The sequence below is a fragment of the Mustela nigripes genome, chromosome 2 (assembly GCF_022355385.1).
Source record: "Mustela nigripes isolate SB6536 chromosome 2, MUSNIG.SB6536, whole genome shotgun sequence".
Lineage (NCBI taxonomy): Eukaryota > Metazoa > Chordata > Mammalia > Carnivora > Mustelidae > Mustela > Mustela nigripes.
This window is the reverse complement of record NC_081558.1, coordinates 53,819,120-53,830,914: the sequence shown is the minus strand read 5'-3', so window position 1 is coordinate 53,830,914 and position 11,795 is coordinate 53,819,120. Positions and strand designations below refer to the sequence as shown.

Sequence of the window (11,795 nt, the reverse complement as noted above, 5' to 3'; positions counted from 1 at the left end):
ATGGTGGAAAGATGTGGGAAGTACCCCATAAAATTGTGTGGGTTCCCAGCTACCAGGGCCCACCCTGGCTAGGGGTATAAAGAGATGCTGATTGCATCAACCCTCCCTTCTTCCCGCCCTGGTCCCTTGGGTCTTCTCCTACAACTGGTTTAATACAATGGAAGAAATTATGTCTCTGGAGCTAGACAGACCCAACTTTGAATCCTAGAATGGGAGCTTACACTTAAAGTTCTCTGTTTCCTTTCAGTATCATGGGCTTAATGATACCACCTACCCATGCGGGATATACTGTTTGCCCTGCAGATTTGCCCTCCAGCCATCCCTACCCTGCTGTCTGTGCTAGAAGCCCAAATCTTACTGATGGTATTAACTGGGTCTTTTGTTCCCTGGCTACCGGTGGGATTTGGCCAATGGGAGACTCTGGCTGCAGGATGGGAAGAGAGAGGGGAAGGGTATTTATTCCCTAGTTTGCTCTCTGCCATCTGGAGGACAGCAGTGAGAATGTTCCTCACTTCCTTGGGCCACAGCTCTTGCCACTTAGCCCTCCCCTGTGGCTACAGCTCTCTTAGGTTCCAAAAGCCTTCCCTCCCCTGACTTCAGGGCCCTAGCTAGCCTGGGATTGGTGCAGGGGGATGGGGGGGAGGTGTCTTGCCACCCTGTAATGGTTTCCTTTAACCCTTCCAAGGTTTGTAAATAGCCCCCCCAACCCTAAACCGAGCTCTCCCCAGGGGTGCCTTCTGAGTGTACCATTGTTTTCTGTGGGACCCTGACCCATAAACCACCTCACTGGGTTTGGTGTTTGGGGAGGATTGAAGAAATGGCTGCGAAGTGGTTTATAAGTAAAGGTTGTACTTGGTGTTCGAGAGGAATAATGGCTGTCATTGGGGACCCACTGGGGAGACTGGGGAGGGGAGAGCTGGCCCTGGGTAGAATCTTGTCAGGAGGAGGCAGCTCCTAAAAAACATCTCCCTTCACCAACAGCCGCTCCCTGCCCTGGAGCCCCAGGAGGCCTGGCCAGGGACAGGCTTTTTCAGGGCATGGTTCCTGCTGCTGGGGCAGCCGCGGCAGCATCATCGGTAACACGCTGGGCTCCTGGGAGGCCCTCCTGGCCGCATATCATCTGGCAGGCTCTGGCGGCCCGGGAGCCCCAGCGCGGAGCCGCCAGCTCGCTGACTCAGCACAACGCCCCTCTCTCAGCAGCTTGGCTTGGGTGGGAACCAACCAGCCATCCGGCGGCCCCTCCCCGCCCCTTGGAGGCAGCACCCCCTCTGGCTGGAGCAGCTCCAGGCCTCTAATGAGTGCTGGCTGTTGTCTTGTCCAGGACCCCGCCGCGCTCAGGGAGAACACGCTCAGGCAACAGAGAACACTGTTGGTCAGCCAGAGAACTCTGTCTCCCTTCCAGCCTATCCCCCAGAGGCTCCCAAGGACCTGGAGTGTCAGAGCTAGAAGGACAGGACAGAGCCCCTGACAGGACAGCACTGCAGATGAGGACACTGAGGCCCCCTGAACAAAAGCCATTTCCCCAGGGCCCCCACAAACCGCTGTTAGAACCCAGGCCAACACTGGACAATTCCTCACAGGCTGGAGTCTCATGGTTTCCTCTGTGGTTGAGGACACTGATCACCAAAGGTCCCAGGGCAGAACAAGGGCCTAGCAGATTGTGTGAGGTGGTCTTTGGAAGATTTTAGTTATGGGGGGGCTCTCAGCATGTCCCCTTCATGTGACGTCTCATCCTCACAACAATCCTAGAGGGTAGGAATTGGGATCATTGCAAACTAGATGAAGCTGAGACCCAGAGACAGGAAGCAGCTTGCCTGAGGTTGCACAGCCAGTAGGTGGCTGAGCCAGGATTCTAACTGATGTCTTTCATGCCATACGCTGATGGTGCTCTGCCAACCAGGCAACACTGTCTTTGCATCTAGCAGTGTGTAATGGAAAAGAACCTTAGATAGGGTGGGCCTCAGCAAGCCAGAGGTCTAGCCTCAGCTTTGCCTCTTCCTTTTATTTGTGTAAATTTGGGCTAGCTTCTGTACCTCACTGGGGCTCATTTTCTTATCCATGAATAATGGTGAGCTGACCTGCCCTACTTCCTTCATGTGATATTCTAGAATACCTGCAGGGTGGGTATATTATTCCCATTTGACAGATAGCGAAACTGAGACCCATTCCTCTATTTGTGTTGAATACATGATATGAAATTTGCTGAAGGACTTCTTTTGATAGGCCAGGTTCTTTGTCCCCAGAGGGGAGGTGATTGCTTGAGGCCGCACATCTAGAAAGTGGCAAAGCCAAGCCTCAAGCTGACAGTGGATACTCTAACATATACTTCATGGCCTCCAGGATTATGCAAAAGTGGCCACAGGATCACGGTTTTCTAACTCTTGCAGAAAGCCACTTGGATTCTCCTTGAGCACAGCCCATGGCACTAAATAGATCCCAGGAATGTTATTCTCCTGGGAACTTTTGGCCTGGAACATATTTACAAAACTCTAGAGGGGATGGAAATATCCCAACCCACTCCCTACAGACCCAAATTAGCAATTTTCTTGTTCTTTATAACCTCTTTGGAAATGCAAACTATGTAATATTGGTCTAAAATTAGGAGCATAAGTCACAAGAGAAAAGTCCCACTCCTTTGGATAAAATGTTTTCTTAGCCTCATCCTGGCATTTTTTCTAAACCAGAACCCAGCAGTTGTCTTTCAAATAATTATTTTCTCCTAGTGCGTATGGACTGGAAACAAAATGCTTTGGAGAGAACATATTTTTTACTGTACTGTGAAATGCTGAAATCCAATCCCTTTTACCTGACTTTCAATCGATTCAGGTAGGGCCTAGAATACTTGAAGAGGAAGAGCCTGTTCTATGAGCCCAGGATGCCTTCTTGAATGAAGGGCACCTTAATAATAACAATAGCCATAATGTTATCTGTAGCCAACACAGACTGACAGTAAAGATGTGCCAAGGTGCTGTGTGAAGTGTTTTATAGCCACTATTACGTTTAATCCTCAGGATTACTTATAAGATGGGTATTATTGTCCCATTTTACATTTGAGGGCAATTAAGGCCTAGAGAGGTTAAGAGATTGACCCAAAGTCATATGGCTATAGGAAAAGTAGTGGTAGAGTTAGAATTTTAACCCAAAGCTGTGTAGCTCTGAAGTCCAAACTAGGGTAATGTCTTTGTTACAGGTCTACATACTATGTGCCAGACACAGTCCTGAATGACTCATATAATAACCTTTTGACTATCACAATAATTCCTCTAAGAACTTTGCCCCATCTTTTTCCTTGCTCCTCAGTGCAGAGACATGCACTAGCTTCAAGTTTGTCATGTCCTTCGAGATTCTTTTGTTGGGCTGCTGATCCCACAAGGGGCTATGCCAGGTTGGTAAGAGTACGTGTGAAATTTAACACCTTTGAATAAATTAATCCTAGTAGAGGCCTAGGGCCTTGGGCATATTACTTAACTTCTTTGATCCTCAGCCTTCTCATCTATCATTTGAATGGGCTAGCTCCTTTGAGCTCGAATTTACTAGAATTCTATGACAAATGCTGGGCTTGTGTGGAAATAAGTGTAGGGCATGAAGGTTTTGTTACATGGGGGTAGATGTTACTCTGCCATCAAGGCAGAGGAACATTGTGGGTTAGGGGAATATGAGGTCCCAGCTCCTAGGAGCAGTAGGGAATGGACAGCAAGGAGGGAGGGGGCAGGGTCCTTCAGCTAGCCAGAAGACTGAGCCAAAAGACTGTCACCTGACTAAAGAGGACACGGTGAGTCAGAACCTCTCTGGTGCAAGAACAAGCATGTGGTCCTATGTGTGACCCTGGGAGAAGAGCTTGTCCTACCAGATAGAAATCACCAAGGGGCTTGGAAGGGTGAGAGTTCCCCATCCCTTCAGGTAGTTGTTTGGGGGTTGGACAGCCATTGGAAGCCCTGTAGAGGGGAGCTGACCTGTAGAGAGCAGACTTCCCAACGTGTAGACTTGATCATGTCCCTCTTCCTTCTGCCCCATCTACTGGATCCCAGGTGCTTATGAATACAGTCCAAGGTATCTCCTTACCATGTGGGTGAGGCTTGTTACAATCTGTTGCTGATTTGGCCACATTCACTTCTCACTATTTCAGTTATGGTAGCCATGCCTAACTTCTTGCTGTTTTCTGAACACATGACGTGTTTACACTTCTGAATCCACCCATATCCCCCTTGAATCCTCCTTCACACCTCTAGCCGACTCATCCCTTTGGCTGAGCTATAATTATGCATCAACTTTGTCAACAGATCATGAGCCCCTTGAGGACAGGGCCCAGTCACACTCCTGTTCATATGGTGGGATGGGGACTGGAGTATGAGCGATGTACAGATTAACGAATTAGGTGGGATTAGATGACATCTGACAGGCTCCGGGCTAAGATCCTGCTATTTTAGTTCATTTCAATAAGCATTAAAATGGTGGGCCTACCATGTACAATCACACAGTAAGCGTTTGATTCACAGATAGTAACAGTACTAATCACGTGAACAGAGACAACGGGAGCCGGGGCTAGGAACGAGGATGTGGAGAGGAGAGAGAAAAATAGGGAGGTGGCTACCTAGTGAAGACAGCCTTGGTCTGTCTCATGGCCCCAAACTAGTTCAATGAGTGGGTGGGAAAGAGGAAAGAGAAAGCAATGGGGATGGATGATCCTGCTGGCAATGAATTTTGGTTCTTTTGGGATTTAGAACTGAAATTGGCTTTCTTTAGAAGCCTCCACCCCTGCTCCCCAGTGGGTATTTTTAAGGGAATAGGTATCTGGGGGCCAATTTCCAACCCCCTCTCATCCTTGGCCCGTTGTATCAGCAACAGTTAGTAACAGATAATTCAGCAAGTAGGGCCCACCCACACAAAGTGTTTGCCTTCGGTAACCTCCAGGGAAATGAGGAAAAGTCACTGGAATCCAGTAGCAAGTAAGCAGGCCTACCACAGAAGCCTAGTTCCCCCGTATCCCTTTTTCTCTTCAGTGGCATTGATATAGCTGCTCCCCCCCCCCCCCCCCCCCCGGTTTCTGCCCCCTGTGTTATCTATCAGAATTTGAAGTGTGGCTTCAGCTAGAGCTTCCCAACTCTTCGAGTTCCTACTAAAGACCCCCATCCTCTTGCTCCTCACCCAAATTTTGAAAGTCAGAAAACTCAGATCAGCCCAGTTTTTGATGGTGGCTAGAGAACAACGGGGTGTGCAGATATGGTCTCTCCCATGGGTACCCCGCTGTTCCTATGCTCCATGGACAGCAAGAGCTGGGGTGGCAGGGGGCTGGTGGGTTAAGCCAGGCCAGATTCAAGGGCAGTGTTGGGGCTAGGGCTCTTTTGGGAACCTTGAAACCCCCTTCCCTCTCTTCTTGACCAAAGTTACTTTTCTTCCTATTTTTATTAACCCAAATCCCTAAGTGTGTTTATGTCCAGAGAAAGTACTATGAATAACTGATGATACATTTGTTGATTAACTTGTGAATCATCCTGGGGGGAAAAGGAGACTGGAGAAAGGAGCAGGAGCTTTGGAGACTTGCAGAAGATGTGTCGTAAAATATTTAGCAAATGATAGTCCAAACCACAGGGAAGAAGTCAGAGAGATGGGAACTCACAAGCTGCCAGGGTTTAAAAGCTATTTAATGCTAACCATCCATGCCAAAGAGCTGAGAGCGTCTCCCTTCCTCCTCCCATTGGCAGCCACAGCTCCGAGAATGTGGAAAGGGTTTGGACCGGCTGCACAGTGCTGGTGGGAACAGAGAGCAGGCAGTGTGCTGAAAGACTTTTTGTTTGAGAAAGCTTGTAAACAAGGGATCTCCTCTGAGGTGGTATCCTCACCTCGTCTACTGCTCACACGTTCTTTTCTTTCTTTTTTCTTCAAGATCTGCCAGATGATAAACTCTCCACATGGAACAGTAGTGGAGCCTCTGGTCAGTCATGGGGATGTTTCGGAATATCCTGATGTTTGGCATCAAGGTAAAAAGAGCCATGTGACGGACTGAGTTTCTTACTCTTCTTCCCAGTGTTTTGATAACACTTCAACAATGACTTCAGTCACTGGTCCCTAAGTGCTGAGGTTGTAGCGAAAATTTTGAGCTAGGAAGTCATGGCTCCAAAAGGGTTAGGGGTCTTACATTTTTAGGGCTGTGGTCAGGACTCCCTTCTGTAACTGACTGTTTGGAGATGTTTATTTTGGGGTAATGGATGAAAAGATCTTGCCTGATATTTTGGCCTGAAAGCCTCAGATGTGAAGTTAGGTTCTCCCAAGTATCAGTGCTTTATTTATAAAGAAAGATAAACTAAGAGAGAAGCGGCAGGGAAATACTTAAAGTCAGTGGACATAACCATCCTGGGGAGAAAGAGCACAGGAGAGTTTGTTTACAAGGCACCCTTCAAAGTCACAGTATCATGAGTTCACAGGGAAACAATGCTAGTGAATTCGGTGTCTTCAATCAATGAGCTTATTAATGTGCCAAGAAGGTCCCACTTTTAGGGAACATACTGTCTGCATGCTGGGGAGCCATGGGTCACCTGAATGATACAGATAATTAGCTTTTGAGGTTAGAAAAGCAGATCTTTGGGCAAGGTGGTCCCAAGGAAGACCACAGGAATAATTTTAGCAATACTGGTCCAGGGGCACCTGGGTGGGCTCAGTGGGTTAAGCCTCTGCCTTCAGCTCAGGTCCTGATCTGAGATCGTGGCATTGAGCCCCGCATTGGGCTCTTTGTTCGGCAGGGAGCCTGCTTCTCCACCCCACCCCCACCTCTGCTTACTTGTGATCTCTCTCTCTCTGTGTCAAATAAATAAATAAAATCTTAAAAAAAACCACCACCACAACAACAACAAAAAACAACTGGTCTGTGTGCATCAGAACCAGAATGTGACTCTTCTCCCTTATTCATGTTTGGTTTTGGTTCCTCCTGTTGCTGTTGCTCCTGTTTTGCTTTCCTGGAATGTCTCTTCTCCTACTCTCTACCTATCCCAATCCCAACACATCCTCTGGGCCCACTTTAATGAATTTAGAGTCACACTTAACTATTCCAATCTTCATCAATCCTTACTTCCTTCAAACCCTTACCACACTTGGAGCCATGTCTGGGCATATGATTATACGGAGTATTATAATCTATTTTTAAGAAAGAGCAATCTTTTCCCTTCAGTTCAACTCCAACTTCTTTTCGGTAGGTACCAAATCTTCCAGCATCTCTGATACCCACAGCTTCTAGCAGCGCCTACCCTGGTACATGGGGTATGCGTCGGTGTCCCATCAGCAGGCTGCTCACGGTGAGTGGAAATCCTGACTAGGGTTAGGGGAAGAAGACTGGATTCTTGGTAGGCTAGAGCTGTACCCCAGATGTGCACATCCAGGGTTAAGAAACACATGCTCTGAAAAGATTTTGGTCCTGAGGTTTCCCTTCTTTTCTTAATTGTAATTGTTAAGGCAGATGGGAGGGTTCAGAAATGTTGTGAATGGAGTGAAAAGTTAATCTACTGAGAATGAAAGTTGGTCAGCAGTGCCATTCACATTTTTAAAAACGTGTAAGAAAGAAAATGGGGTGCCTAGGTGGCTCGGTTGGTTGAGGCAGAGAGTCTGTTCTCTCCCTTTCAGTCTGCTCCTCCCTCCACTCATACTCTCTCTCAAATAAATAAATCTTAGAAGAAGAAGGAGAAAAGTGAAAGAAGAAAAAAGGGAAGAAATAAAGAACGGACTTAAAAGGAAATAAGCCTTGTGGTGGGGGTAAAGTGGGGGATGTGTAAGACTCAGGTCTCAAATACAACCAGCAATTTCATCATGTGGTAATTTTTAATATTAAAAGTAAATTGTAAATGTATCTTTATAAACAATATGCATAAAATAGATCTATTATTCTAAAACCTTTTCTTTTTAAAATGCTTTTTCACAGTAAATTTTTTAGGTGTCAGATTTCCCCTCAAAATAATAGTGCAATCGGAAGAAGGAACACATGGTCAGTGAACTCGGACTTCTCTGCTAATACAAGTCCTTGTATATTTCCTGTAGGAGCGGGTGAAGACTCATGTCTGTCTCTGTTTTCTTTATGACTTGCAATAGCTGCACATGTTCTGTTACAATCTGTCTGAGGTCTGTCATTTTCTGGAGCAGCTTGGCAAAGAGCTGGGAGGACTCGGGGTGGTTCATCTTGAGCTGGAGCTCCAAGGCTTGCAGCAGGTTGTCCTGGATGTCCTCGATGGGCTTCACGTTCAGCAAACCTGGGCGGTCTGGGGGAGGAGAAGAACAGGAGGTTCAGTGACAGACTCCTCTGGCCCCTACATCAGAGGCATTGTCAGCCCAACTAAATTACCCAACTTTTTGTTGGCTTGTTTTGTTCTGGTTCTAGAATAAGTGGGGAGGGAGGGTAAGTAGACAGTGTGCAAGAAGTGCATATGGGAGGGAGGATGGGCTGAAACCAAGACTATCACTGGTCTTTCCAGGGGTATGGTTTCCTGGCTGGGGTTAACTCTGCCTGATCAGTTGACATAACACAATGGCAATGCAATCCTCTCCCCACACTGAGGAATCGTCTGCCAGGATGTTTCTGTCAGAAATTTCATTTTCAGCTGCTGCCTCTTCTTCATGAGTGTGCTTTACAACCTTACTACTTACTTTCTCACCATACTGTTGATATGCTTTTAAAACCAGCATTGGGGGTGCCTGGGTGGCTCAGTGGGTTAAGCCGCTGCCTTAGGCTGAGGTCATGATCTCAGGGTCCTGGGATCTAGCCCCACATCGGGCTCTCTGCTCAGTGGGGAGCCTGCTTTCCTCTCTCTCTCTCTCTCTCTCTGCCTGCCTCTCTGCCTACTTGTGATCTCTACCTGTCAAATAAATAAATAAATAAAATCTTTTAAAAAAATAAATAAATAAAAATAAAACCAGCATTGTCTTCTTTTTCCCTTAACGTGGCATATATGTTCTCAATGAGACAAGACATAGTTTTTAAATACTGGTACAGTATTTAAAACTGTAGGCACCCAGGCGCCCCTTGATTTCTAGAGCCTCTAGATTTTAACAAGGGTTTCTTCTAAGTGGTGAGGCAATTTTCACTTTCTTCTTTATATTCTCCTTATCTGAATTTTTAAATGATGAACTTAAATTACCTTTAAACTTTTTATGTTTTTCTTCATGCAGATCTTTTAAGATGCATCCCTAATTATAGTGTCTTTTAATTCTTTCTTTCTTTATTATTATTATTATTTTTTTGCTTTATAGTATTCTATAGCATTCATTTTCTTTTCTAATCTAGCCCTGCTGGTGGTTACAAAAAATTTATTCATTTTGGTATACTGAATATATTCCAATTTCCTAAGCTTTTGTCAATTCAAATAATTTTTATCATGGATTTATTTTCCTATTTTGGATAGCCTATTACATCTTCAAATAATGATAGTTTCATTTATTTCTTCTTTTCCAGTGTTTACACTTCTCATTTCTCTTTCTTGCCATAGTGTATTGGCCAATCACCTCTAATATGGTATTAAATAGTCACAGTGATAGGATGTATTCTTGTTTTATTCCTAACCACGACAAAAATACTTCTAATGGCTTACTACAAGAATGATGTTTACTACAGATCATGGTGGACACATTTTACCCCTGGCTTTCCAAGAGCTATAAAGTTTTTTAATTAATTTAGTCAGGAATGTTGTGGCATCTCCTCAAATTCTTTAAACCTTTTCTCTCTAAAGAGATGACCAAATGGTTTTATCTTAATCTGATAAATTATATTAATAGATTTCTTTATATCACTGTACTCATTTGCTCCTATTTTATTCAGGGTTTTAAAATTTGTGAGATTGGTCCAGAGTTGTCTTTTTTGTGCCATCCTTTGTCTATTTTTTTGGTAATAAATATTAACTAGCCTTCTAGACTGAGTTGAGGAATTTTTCTTCTGTTTCTATGTAGTAATGATCTGTTCCCTGATGGCTTCTTGGAGTTCACTGGCAGAACCATCTGATCCTGATGGTAAATCTTTGGCTACTTTTAATTTTTCTCCTATAGCTTTTTAATCATTTTAGTAAAGATCTTAGTCAAGATTTAGTGAAGACTATTTACTCTTTATAAAAGTAAAATTTTGTAATTCATATTGGAATAATATTGTATATAATATTCTCTCAAAATCTGAAATCCCTTATTTTTATTTAGAACTGAACGCTTTTTATTTTGTATATTCTCTCATTAAAAAATCTGATTTGCTAAAGGCTTTTTTTTTCTTTTTAAAGAAGCACAACTTTTGGTTTTATTCATCACTCTTTTTAAAAATTCTATTTTGTTTTCAATTTAACTAATTTATTCTTTTGACTTCCTTTAAGTCTATTTTCCCCTCTTTTTCTAGCTTCTTGAGTTGAATGCTTAATTCATTTAGTTTTAGTATTTCTTTTTTTGTGATAGATGCATTTAAAACTTTAAAATTTCCTCTGTCACTTTGGTTTCACCATACAGGCTTGGGTAAATAGTATGTTCACAGTTCTTTCCTAGATAGTCTGTCTTACTCTTGATTTCATTTTTTTTTTTAAGATTTTATTTATTTATTTGACAGAGAGAGATCACAAGCAGGCAGAGAGAGGAAGGGAAGCAGGCTCCCCACTGAGCAGAGAGCCCGATGCGGGGCTCTATCCCAGGACCCTGGGATCATGACCTGAGCCGAAGGCAGAGGCTTTAACCCATTGAGCCACCCAGGCGCCCCTTGATTTCATTTTTAATCTGAGAGTTCTAATTTCCAAATGGAAAGTCTGGGTGTTTGTTTATGTTTTCTAAACACTAAGTTTTATTTTCTAATTTCTGTTTGTTGCACTGAGATTAGAATATAAGGTTTCGGGGTGCCTGGGTGGCTCAGTGGATTAAAGCCTCTGCCTTCAGCTCAGGTCACGATCCCAGGGTCCTGGGATCGAGCCCCATATCAGGCTCTCTGCTCAGCAGTGAGCCTGCTTCTCCCCTCTCATTCTGCCTACCTCTCTGCCTACTTGTGATCTCTGTCAAATAAATAAGTAAAATCTAAAAAAAAAAAAAAGAATATAAGGTTTCCTCATTAAAGTTCACCAAAGGGGTGCAGGGTTTTTGTATACCATTCAGGACACACACCTGACACCTTGTGCTGATTCCAAATTTTAGCTCTTGAAGGCTATTCACCCTTGTTTTCTAATTTTATCTTCTCCCCTTCCCTGTAAGCTAAAGCACTATATAAGGGCTTTTACTTGCCTTTTATTTATTTAAAAAATTTTTAAAGATTGTATTTATTTATTTGAGAGAGAGTGTGCATGCACACAAGCAGGGGGAGTGGCAGAGGGAGAAGGAGAAGCGGGCTCCCTGTAGTATGGCTCCATCCCAGGACTCCGGGATCATGACCTGAGCTGAAGGTAGATGCTTAACTAACTGAGCCATCCAGATGCCCCTAAAATTTTTTTTTGTGTGTGTGATTTTAAGTGATCTCTACACCCTCACATGGGGCTTGAACTCATGACCCTGAGATTAAGAGTGGCAAGCTCTACTGACAAAGTCAGCCAGGTACCCCTAGTTTATCTTTTAATACCTTTCATCCTCTAGTGTCACTTTCTGAAACCATCCTTTTGTTCCAGCCATATTAAGGTATTACCATAGTAAGTCCCTCAACCATCCTATTTTCTGTCATGACTGTGCTTAGGCAGAATCTGTTCCTCCCTCATGAAACAGTCTTCTTTTCCCTTCATCCAACTTACTGACTTCAACCTGTTCCTCAAAATACGGCCAGTTTTACTCTGTTCTGGGAACACTATTTGACTTTAGCTCTTCCTCTCCCCTGT

At 44.2% G+C, this 11,795-nt stretch overlaps 1 protein-coding gene across 5 annotated transcripts in view; it reads right to left on the bottom strand.

Moving 5' to 3' along the window:
* Positions 1-7,793: 7,793 nt before the first annotated feature.
* Positions 7,794-11,795, bottom strand: part of PPARG (peroxisome proliferator activated receptor gamma) — a 132,253-nt gene continuing 128,251 nt past the window's right edge. For all 5 annotated transcript variants that reach the window (XM_059390351.1, XM_059390354.1, XM_059390353.1 and 2 more), the window contains one exon: positions 7,794-8,240. In XM_059390351.1, coding sequence (XP_059246334.1) covers positions 7,993-8,240 — 248 coding nt within the window. In that variant the 3' untranslated portion in view covers positions 7,794-7,992. The remainder of the gene's footprint in view (positions 8,241-11,795) is intronic.